At 40.0% G+C, this 12,265-nt stretch overlaps 1 protein-coding gene across 1 annotated transcript; it reads left to right on the top strand.

Moving 5' to 3' along the window:
• Positions 1–3,227: 3,227 nt before the first annotated feature.
• LOC130385461 (uncharacterized) lies at positions 3,228–5,946 on the top strand. The gene is made up of 6 exons (XM_056593967.1): positions 3,228–4,737; positions 4,948–5,082; positions 5,177–5,311; positions 5,415–5,483; positions 5,586–5,680; positions 5,811–5,946. The coding sequence occupies exons 1-6, from the start codon at positions 4,252–4,254 to the stop codon at positions 5,944–5,946; spliced, it is 1,056 nt and encodes a 351-aa protein (XP_056449942.1). The 5' UTR covers positions 3,228–4,251.
• Positions 5,947–12,265: the final 6,319 nt, after the last annotated feature.

The following is a 12,265-nucleotide window of genomic DNA, read 5'->3' as shown; positions in this document are numbered from 1 at the left end:
GATCATTGTTTTGCTTTAGGTAAAGGCATCATGCAAATGAATAATCTTTAATAATACAGTATTCTTTCAATTTAGAAAATGACGAAACAAAAAAAGAGAAAGATAGCATCCCAAAGAGACTTATGGGAGGTAGCAGGCGGCTTGGAGTCCGTGGTGAGTGAATTTTCCCTGGTTAACCTGCACGGGGCCACCTACAGTTCAGATGTTTGGTCAGAGTTATGCCTATCACTCTTTGGAAAGGAAAATAAATCCCCAAAACACTGGTTGTGGGTGATATGGAACAACAATAGGAGGGGACTCAGAGATAGAGTCCGTGATCATACCAATATGAAAGGCCTAGATTCAACTGCCAAAGATCCAAAGACAGAAAACAAAGAGGTAGCGTTCCATGGGTCGCATGGGTTTGAGGCAGTGATTCAAACATCCAGGGCAATATCGGAATTGGACAATCTTGATGAGGCAATAGATCTGCCTGATTCCAACCACAATATTTCCTCTCCGTCTGCCTCCCCATCCTCCAATCCAACGTCCCGATTTGACCATCCTGGGAGAGAAAGTGAAATCCAGTTTGTGGCCGAGATTTTTTCTGGTCATTCAGATACAGAAATGCACGTACACCTAGAAGACAGGATTGAAGGCAGTAATCATAGTTCAGAAGATTCTTCTGAGTCTGTGGTTACAACATCCAAGGCAATGACTGACTTCAACAATCTGGAAGAGGAGCCCAAGTACAATGCTGCCTCTCCATCGTCTTCTGAAAGACAGAGGAAAATCCGAAAGGTCGGCACTGTCCCGAGAAGATTTCGAATCTGTTTGGATAACAAATCCTGGAAAAAAATTTCACAACAGAAAGGGTATCACAAATTGAAACAGTCGTGGACACATGTTTTGTATGAGAAATTCAACCAACAAAATCATTGCTGTGTACCTGCTTTTAAATACCAACACATCAGACCGGCAAATAGCAGAAAAAGAAATTGTCCATACTTTCATGCAAAAGCGGTGTGCACATTTCCTTCCTGCAAAGCAGTTTATACTTTCACAATGGCTAAAAAACCCTCAATAAAAGAAAATAAAGTGTTTTTGACAGTGTGCCGCCATGGAAATGTGTGTCACCTGAAACAACACACCAGGAAAAGACAGGCGTCAAACGTTAGGAGAGGGAAAATTGCTAAAAAAATCAAAGGTGGGCTCAGTAACACCTACTACAAACTCCTTAGCCAAACCCCTCACGAGGATATAAGGGCTGGGAACATGACTAGATGTCTTAAAGGGACACTATGTAATATTTTGAGTAATTTATTACCTCAAATCAACATATTCATTCATAAATAAGTCCTCATTGGTGTAAAAATATCTCACTTATCCTCCTGAGCGAAGAATAATTAATATTAATATCAATATGGTTACATAGGACGGGTAAGCTTCATGGAGGCTTCCATTTTCTTCCGGTCTATGAGCTGCCGAGAGGGACAAAAAGCACTACGTCCTACAGGAATTGCAAACGCGTTTTCACTCTGAGCCAGGGTGACGGTGGAACGGAGCTTAGTTTAGCGAGACGAGTTTTACCAGCAAATTTGAACATGCACCGTATTTTTTTGAAAGACCATAGTTATGCCACGACACAGGAGAAGGAATCATCGTCACCAAAAAAACGAAAAAGAGCGTTAAAAATGCAACGAGGATAAACATCGGAGTTGCTTTTCCAAGGTGGAAAGAGCTGATGAAGGAGAAAGATTTTGAAAGGGATGCCGATGTTGCCTGCTTTCTTCTCGACAGGTAAGTCGATGTCACTGTCTAAATTACAAGCTTTTGTCATTGCTTGGTTGTGTAATTCATTACATAGGCGGCACAACAGTGGAACACTTATACAGTGTTTGGGAGTAACAGAATACATGTAGGGCCTACCGGCGTTACGTATTAATTGTTTGTTTGTTCCGATTTTAATTGGACCCGGGAATACGGGGCCTGCCCGTAATTCCGACGCCTCATTGTTCCGACGTCTCAATGTTCCGAAATATTTCCCATTAGATCGACATGCCACTATTCCGACGGTTCAATGTTCCGAAAACGAAACCCATTGGTCCGAAGGTCCGTTAGTCCGACTTTTCAAAAAGGAGGCGCATTAGGCCGACGGTTCAATATGCCGAATAGGAAAAAGAGTTTTATACCTCGCTCGCTCCCTCTCACACTCTCTCTGTGTGTGTGTGTGTGTGTGTGTGTGTGTGTGTGTGTGTGTGTGTGTGTGTGTGTGTGTGTGTGTGTGTGTGTGTGTGTTGAGAATTAGACCTCCGCTCTCGTCCATGGTGCTGCAACACCGTGTCGAAATGAAGTGAAGCGTTGTCTTTTTGCCCTCCAAAATTCATCGTGAACGTGATATGTAGGCCTAGGTTGTATTTTGGAGACAGAGAGAGATTGAAAGTGAGAGAGAGAGAGAGGGAGAGGGAGCGAGCGAGGTATACAACTATTTTCCTATTCGGCATATTGAACCGTCGGCCTAATGCGCCTCCTTTTCGAAAAGTCGGACGAACGGACCTTCGGACCAATGGGTTTCATTTTCGGAACATTGAACCGTCGGAATAGTGGCATGTCGATCTAATGGGAAATATTTCGGAACATTGAGACGTCGGAACAATGAGGCGTCGGAATTACGGTATGGCACCACTTCCGACGGCCGTTTGTCCGACTTTTCAAAAAGGAGGCGCATTAGGCCGACGGTTCAATATGCCGAATAGGCCTACATATAAAGAGTATTATACCTCCCTCTCTCTCTTTTGTCACTTTGCTCTCAGAGAGAGAAAGAGATAGGCTACACAACTCTTTATATGTAGGCCTATTCGGCATATTAAACCCTCGGCCTAATGCGCCTCTTGTTTGACTTATCGGACAAACGGCCCTTCGGAACAATGGGTTACGTTTCGTAACATTGTTAAAATAATGACTATCGTGAATGATGACTGAAATAATTCACTATCTTACACTAATGATTCAATGCCGTTTGAAGTTTTTTAAAAAATAACGAACCTCATCATCACTCGATTGACTCGATGCCGTAGTAGGTGTCATGTCACAGCTTGTTGGCACATACTGCCCACCGTAGTTTTTGGACACGCGAGCACTATTAGTTTGAATGCAATATACAATTGTGCAATTGTACCACTAGATGGGAGTAATTTTTACACAGTGTCCCTTTAATAGAGGCATCTTAAATGCAATTTCTTGCGAAGTCAGGAAAAGTCTGACCTTACATGATAATGTTGTGATGGAGGTGCTTCTCACTCAGAACATTATGAGAGAATGTGACACAGACTTTGTTAATTTCCCTGGATACATCCAGAACTTTCAAGCCGACCCATTTGCCACTCATATGTACAGTGAGACAGGGTTAGGGATTTTGGTTGCACATATGAGGAGGAAGGAACCAGTAAAACTGTACCTGGACGCCACAGGGAGTGTGGTATCCAAGATCCCAGACCAGAAGAAGCGTGTTTTATACTATGCACTTGTTTTACCTGGACATGGTCGTGGTGCACCCCCCTTGCCTGTGGCAGAGATGCTAACGAATGACCACACTGTACCCTCGATTACCTACTGGCTCTTGCAGTTTCTCCACACTGTTCGTAAATTCACTGTCCTGACAGTTCGCCAAGTGGAGACAGACTTCAGCTGGGCGCTGATGCAGGCTGTTCTCCTATCCTTAACAAGGAAAATATTTGTACCTATTTGAGGAGATGCTTCGCCATCAGCCAGGGCAAACGGCAGATGAAGGCCATCCAGAAGTATACTGTGCTCCACCTTTGCTCGGCGCATGTGCTCAAGGCCATTAGTGGAATCATTGCTAAGCACGTGACTGATAGAGGTCACAGAGAATTTTTGACTTTTGTGTTTGCCAGGCTGCAGAACACACAAAGTCTGAATGAGGCCATCCAGGTGTTCAGGGCCCTGTGCATCATTTTGTTTGCAAAAAGGAATTTACCTGTTGTAATAAACAGTGTGGAGGAGCTGAAAGAGATGATACAGTCAGTTAACTTTGATGTATTGTCTGAGGACCAGGTCGATGCAAAGACCTTCATGACATAAGAAGACCTTGAAGCTGTCGATTCCAGGACGATTGTCGGCACGTCTCCGTTTTCGTCTGTCTTCCGACGCATCTCTGATGATGCTGCCGAAGCAGTGGATTCAGAGCCAAATGAAGAGGAGGACAATCTCTACTACTGCCCTGCCATAGTCCAAACACTCCTCGACAAATACATGTCCATATATCCACTCTGGAGTGGGCTGATGTTGGGGGATCTGTCACGCCATGCTCCACGCCCAAACAATCCAGGGACGAAGGAGAAGGAGACGAGGGACACAAATTGCCACGTGGAGGCATGGTTCGGGATTGTGAAAAACCACATCCTTTTAAAAAAGAAACAAATGCGTCCTGGAGCGTTCAAAATAAACGACATCAGCCTTTCAGAAGAGGCATGGGCCAAAAAAAATCACATGGAAGCAAGTACCAGCTCTAAATCCAGGTCAAAATATTATGCTGCCCCTACCTCAATGCCTACACCAAGAAAAACAAAAAAAAGAGGTTGCAGAATAGGTCCAGTTCCAGGAGGTCCAGTTCCAGGACCTGGTGAAAACTCGGACAAGGAACTCTCTGGCAATGCTGAGGACCCATCAGAAGAGGCCAGTGAAGATGGTGATGGCAGTCATGAAGCCACATCAAGCACAAAAACACAAGAGTCAGAGGTATGTTTTTAAAATATATGTATCTTTTTAAATCATCTTAATTTATATTTATTTTGATGTATTTCTCCAAACTGTGTGTGTAATTTCCACTCATGAAGTAATTTGCTTCGTTGATTTTATGGGAGTAATTTGTGATTAGTGCTTGCAAAATAGTTTGATTGTATTTGATGAATAAGTGGTTTGTTGACATTGTCCTATTACCTGACCTAGACACAGACTCTTTGGAAAAGGAAGGGGACTGAGGTTGTCATTGCAACTGTTAGGACAAACAATGGTAACTCAATAATTTGCCTGAGGCATAATGACCTCATCTCACTAAGGCCACACAATCTGCTTAATGGTGAGGTAGGTGAACATGCTTTTTTCACACACATTAATATGCAAAAAAAATATTCCTACTGTCCATAAAAGGGAATTTATTTCTCAAATGCATTTCTAGGCAATGGAGTTTTTCATTCAAGCCACTCTTTCAAGGATGGGGGGTGTGCGCCGACTGTATGTGTTACATCACTTCGTCATTGGTGTATTTTTGTTCGGAGAAACCTCACAAATCTCAAGGCAAAGTTTAAAGACCGTAAGTACAGAATGACTATGAATATGTGAAATCAGAACAATGATAACATTGTTCTGAAGAATTTCAAAATTTGAAACTAATTTGTTATCAAATAATGTCATAGGTGGACTTTGATCAGTACGATGGTGTGATTGGATTTGTTAATGTAAACAACAACCACTGGAAGTTTGTGGTGAGTAAAATAAGTTGACAAACCAAAGTTAAATGTAATAGGCGGGTCATTCTTTCATCATGTATGTATTGTGAATGATTTTTTATGTGTATCCCTTGGCAGTATCTTCATGCTCCAACAAGCCAAATATTCATCCTTGATCCTGCTGACCCTGAGATTGATCTGGAAGAGACCAGGAAAGCAGCAAAACGCTTCCGGTAAAATATTTGTATTTACATCTTCCTCTCTCCGTTGACTGTACCCATAGTATTATTTTCAGATAATTATGGCACCCATTTTATCAGTCACTATGGCCCACACAATGGTCACACTTCTGTTTTTTAACAGCAAATACTTTAGGACAAGGTTTAATCTAAACGGACAAAAGGATTGGTTGACCTTGGCATGGAAACCTGCCACCATTTCCCACACAACACAGAGAGATGGAACTAGCTGTGGAGTCTTTGTCATGGAGGTGAAGTAAACCATCTCAAACCACCACCTTTTGTTCTATCCCCATGAACCTTCATGTGTCAGATTCTTCCATTTCAATAATCATGACTGTCTTTAAAGGCTGTTAATATATTCACAAATATTGTTATTTTCTGTTAAAATGGCAAGACAAATAATCCAAAGCTTTCCAGCAATTCCACAGGAACTCAACATTGATTCTCAATGCAAAAACATTGCACGTTTAAGAGAAGATATGGCAGAGGAGATGCTTATTGCCGCAGGTAATGTAAAGAAGTTGTTACTATACAATGTCTAATTGATGATACATTTAAAATGTATCAATGTGTAAATTACACACGCTATCTGTTCACCTAGGTTAGTTTCTGCTCTTTTATAATGTGAAAATATTTTCAGAGTCCAAAATGGATTTCTGCTGTCAATGCGGAATGAAAGTTCCTTCGGCCTTCGAATCCAAACAAAAGACATTCTTTGGGTAAGTATCACAAGTTCAGTGATAAAATATCAATTGCATGAAAAAACTGTGGAGTTAATGTGACTGGGTTTGTGGTTTCTACAGATCGAATGCGGAAAATGCAACAGATGGTTCCATGCATCTTGCCTTGGAATGACAGCTGCCAGTGTTCCAGAGAAAGACACTGCATGGTATTGTGAAATTTGCCTCTAAGATAATAGGGGTATACATATTGGAATAGTCATGAATGTTTGAAGATTCAATCAAAAAATGTCTAAGTCTATTGGTCATATGCTATTCATGACAGTTCTTGTTCTATATTGTTCATGTTTATCCTACAAAGTTGGATCATTTTGGGGCCATACTACCCTCTAGGGTTTGAAAAAACGTAAGAAAGCGAATAAGAAAATTAAGCTCAACAAAATTAAAGGGGAAAAAATACAAAGTAAGGGGACATTATTTAACCACGGACATGGGGTTACCAAAACAGGGGAATGTCTATTTTGACAACGAATTTTTGAGAAATTATACCATAATGTTATAAGAAATACGGTCACTGGCAGCTATATCAAAGCATAAGAAAATGTATTTTTATTCATCACTGGGCTTTGTTTTTGTTTAAGAGATAGCCTACAGCCATATTTACAAATCTGTTATTAAAAAATGTCTTGTTAACAATGCCTTTTGTGTGTTTTTCATAATTACTCCCATCCTATTTCACAAAAAAGGTCACCCATAATAAATGTGAAAATTTCCTTTTGGTGAATATTTGAAACTATTAATTGCATCCTCATTCGCTATAATGCAAAATTTCAAGAAATAATGACCCGTAGTAAGTAAAAGACAACCATTGGCAAGTACTACAGCAATCAGAATGAAAAAATATAGTTTTATTGATTTTTGGTGAATATTTGAAACTATTAATTGCATCCTGTTTCACTATTATGTAAAATATGCACAAATACTGACCCGTAGTAAGTTAAAGCCCGCCATTGGCAAGTACTACAGCAATCAGAATGCGAAAATGTATTTCCATTGATTTTTGGTGAATATTTGAAACTATTAATTGCATCCTCATTCGCTATAATGCAAAATTTCAACAAATAATGACCCGTAGTAAGTAAAAGCCAACCATTGGCAAGTACTACAGCAATCAGATTGAAAAAATGTAGTTTTATTGATTTTTGGTGAATATTTGAAACAATTAATTGCATCCTCATTCGCTATAATGCGAAATTTCAACAAATAATGCCCCGTAGTAAGTAAAAGCCCACCATCGGCAAGTACTACAGCAATCAGAATGCGAAAAATGTATTTCCATTGATTTTTGGTGAATATTTGAAACTATTAATTGCATCCTCATTCGCTATAATGCAAAATTTCAACAAATAATGACCCGTAGTAGGTAAAAGCCAACCATCGGCAAGTACTACAGCAATCAGAATGTGAAAATGTATTTCTATTGATTTTTGGTGAATATTTGAAACTATTAATTGCATCCTGTTTCACTATTATGTAAAATATGAACAAATACTGACCCATAGTAAGTAAAAGCCAACCATTGGCAAGTACTACAGCAATCAGATTGAAAAAATGTAGTTTTATTGATTTTTGGTGAATATTTGAAACTATTAATTGCATCCTCATTCGCTATAATGCAAAATTTCAACAAATAATGACCCGTAGTAAGTAAAAGCCCACCATCGGCAAGTACTACAGCAATCAGAATGCGAAAAATGTATTTCCATTGATTTTGTGAATATTTGAAACTATTAATTGCATCCTCATTCGCTATAATGCAAAATTTCAACAAATAATGACCCGTAGTAGGTAAAAGCCAACCATCGGCAAGTATTACAGCAATCAGAATGCGAAAATGTATTTCCATTGATTTTTGGTGAATATTTGAAACTATTAATTGCATCCTGTTTCACTATTATGTAAAATCTCAACAAATAATGACCCGTAGTAAGTAAAAGCCCACCATCGGCAAGTACTACAGCAATCAGAATGCGAAAATGTATTTCCATTGATTTTTGGTGAATATTTGAAACTATTAATTGCATCCTCATTCGCTATAATGCAAAATTTCAACAAATAATGACCCGTAGTAAGTAAAAGCCAACCATTGGCAAGTACTACAGCAATCAGATTGAAAAAATGTAGTTTTATTGATTTTTGGTGAATATTTGAAACAATTAATTGCATCCTCATTCGCTATAATGCGAAATTTCAACAAATAATGACCCGTAGTAAGTAAAAGCCCACCATGGGCAAGTACTACAGCAATCAGAATGCGAAAAATGTATTTCCATTGATTTTTGGTGAATATTTGAAACTATTAATTGCATCCTCATTCGCTATAATGCAAAATTTCAACAAATAATGACCCGTAGTAGGTAAAAGCCAACCATCGGCAAGTACTACAGCAATCAGAATGCGAAAATGTATTTCCATTGATTTTTGGTGAATATTTGAAACTATTAATTGCATCCTCATTCGCTATAATGCAAAATTTCAACAAATAATGACCCGTAGTAAGTAAAAGCCCACCATCGGCAAGTACTACAGCAATCAGAATGCGAAAAATGTATTTCCATTGATTTTTGGTGAATATTTGAAACTATTAATTGCATCCTCATTCGCTATAATGCAAAATTTCAACAAATAATGACCCGTAGTAGGTAAAAGCCAACCATCGGCAAGTACTACAGCAATCAGAATGCGAAAATGTATTTCCATTGATTTTTGGTGAATATTTGAAACTATTAATTGCATCCTGTTTCACTATTATGTAAAATATGAAAAATATTGACCCGTAGTAAGTAAAAGCCAACCATTGGCAAGTACTACAGCAATCAGATTGAAAAAATGTAGTTTTATTGATTTTTGGTGAATATTTGAAACTATTAATTGCATCCTCATTCGCTATAATGCAAAATTTCAACAAATAATGACCCGTAGTAAGTAAAAGCCCACCATCGGCAAGTACTACAGCAATCAGAATGCGAAAATGTATTTCCATTGATTTTTGGTGAATATTTGAAACTATTAATTGCATCCTCATTCGCTATAATGCAAAATTTCAACAAATAATGACCCGTAGTAAGTAAAAGCCCACCATCGGCAAGTACTACAGCAATCAGAATGCGAAAATGTATTTCCATTGATTTTTGGTGAATATTTGAAACTATTAATTACATCCTCATTCGCTATAATGTAAAATTTCAACAAATAATGACCCGTAGTAAGTAAAAGCCCACCATCGGCAAGTACTACAGCAATCAGAATGCGAAAATGTAATTCCATTGATTTTTGGTGAATATTTGAAACTATTAATTGCATCCTCATTCGCTATAATGCAAAATTTCAACAAATTATGACCCGTAGTAAGTAAAAACCAACCATTGGCAAGTACTACAGCAATCAGAATGAAAAAATATAGTTTTATTGATTTTTGGTGAATATTTGAAACTATTAATTGCATCCTGTTTCACTATTATGTAAAATATGAACAAACTATGACCCGTAGTAAGTAAAAGCCCACCATTGGCAAGTACTACAGCAATCAGAATGAAAAAATATAGTTTTATTGATTTTTGGTGAATATTTGAAACTATTAATTGCATCCTGTTTCACTATTATGTAAAATATGAACAAATAGATAGATAGATAGATAGATAAATACTTTAATAATCCCAGAGGGAAATTATTTTTGTCACGAACTCCAGATATACATACACAAATAAATAAATAAATAAATAAATATTAAGAATAAAATATAAAATATAACATATATATCCATATCCATATATATACATATACATACACACACACACATATATATATATATACATATACATACAACATAAATACACATACATACACAAAAGATAAAAGATACAACCTAAGAAAAACAAAAAATACAAATAAAAAATTTAAGGACAATATAAATATATATACAACACCATATATACACATACATATATATATATATATACATATACACATACACACATACATACATACATACATACATACATATATATATATATATACATACATACATACATACATACATACATACATACATACATACATACATACATACATACACAAAAGACAGCACTGTACAAAAAGAATTGTACAGTATTGTGCAAAAGGTGCAAGAATTATAGTCCTTGTTTGAGGTCAGAGATTACAGAGAGGGACGGTGTCTGACATTCTAAGGGAGGCGTTGTAAATTTTAATGGCCACAGGCAGGAAAGATTTCCTGTGGCGCTCTGTGGTGCATCTGGGTGAGAGGAATCTCCTGCTGAAGGTGCTCCTCTGCAGGGCCAGTGTGTCATAGAGAGGGTGTGAGACATTGTCCAAGATGGACTGAAACCTGGACAGCATCCTCCTCTCTGCCACGGTCGTCAGGGTGTCCAGTTCCTCCCCCACAACATCACCGGCCCTCCTAATCAGTCTTTCAAGTCTGTTGGTGTCTGCAACCCTCATCCCACTGCCCCAGCATGTGACAGCGAAGAAGATTGCACTGGCTACAACAGACTCGTAAAACATCCTCAGCATCGTCCGGCAGATGTTAAAGGACCTCAGCCTCCTGAGGCAAAAGAGTCGGCTTTGGCCTTTTTTGTAGACAGCCTCTGCATTTCTAGACCAGTCCAACTTGTTATTAAAGTACACCCCCAGGTACTTGTACTCCTCAACAGTGTCCACTGGGACCCCCTGTATGGAAACAGGGGTCACAGCTGCTGTTTTCTCCCTCCTCAGATCCACAATGAGCTCCTTCGTCTTTGTCACGTTGAGTTGCAGGTGATTCAGCTCACTCCAAGTGACAAAGTTGTCCACAACAGTCCTGTATTCACGGTCATCCCCCTTTTCAATGCAGCCAACTATTGCTGAGTCATCAGAAAACTTCTGAAGGTGGCAGGACTCAGTGCAATAGTTAAAGTCTGAGGTGAAGAGGGTGAAGAGGAAGGGAGAGAGGACAGTCCCCTGTGGGGCCCCAGTGTTGCTGACCACCTTGTCAGACACACAGTTCTGTAGGCGTACGTACTGTGGTCTGCCCGTCAGGTAATCAACAATCCAGGACACGATGGGGGCCTCCACCTCCATCGCAGTCATCTTCTCACCCAGTAGAGCCGGACGGATGGTGTTGAAGGCACTGGAGAAATCAAAGAACATGACTCTCACAGTGCTTGCCGGCTTGTCCAGATGAGTGTAGACTCTGTTCAGCAGGTAGATGATGCCGTCCTCAACTCCCAGGCGGGGCTGGTAGGCGAACTGTAGTGGATCAGTGAAGGGCCTGACCATAGGCCTTAGCTGCTCCAGGATGAGCCTCTCCAGGGTCTTCATGACATAGGACGTCAGGGCCACCGGTCTGTAGTCCTGAGGGCCGTTGGGACGCGGCTTCTTAGGTACAGGAACGAGGCAGGACGTCTTCCACAGCACGGGGACCCTCTGGAGGTGCAGGCTCAGGCTGAAGACCAGACTCAGTACTCCACACAGCTGATGGGCACAGGCTTTAAGCACCCTGGGCAACACACCATCGGGGCCTGCAGCTTTGCCGGAGTGGAGTCTTGTTAGCTGTCTTCTCACCAGGTCAGGCGTGAAGGACACTGTAGAGGTGACAGTTGGGGGAGGGGGGAGGTCCTCAGGTTGTAGAGGACATGATGCAGAGCAGGGAGGAGGGGTGGAGTAGGTAGGAGTGAATTGAGGTGTCAAGGGGCAGACAAGAGGTCTGTAAGGAGAAGGAGTAGGGGGAGGTGGAGTGGCAGTAGGTGTTTGGCAGCAAGCAGAAGAGTCTTGTGGGGGAGGGGCCGCTGTATCAAACCTATTGAAAAATAGGTTCAGTTCATTGGCCCGGTCCACACAG

This window comes from Gadus chalcogrammus, chromosome 7, assembly GCF_026213295.1.
Source record: "Gadus chalcogrammus isolate NIFS_2021 chromosome 7, NIFS_Gcha_1.0, whole genome shotgun sequence".
NCBI lineage: Eukaryota > Metazoa > Chordata > Actinopteri > Gadiformes > Gadidae > Gadus > Gadus chalcogrammus.
This window is presented reverse-complemented; position numbering and strand designations above follow the sequence as displayed.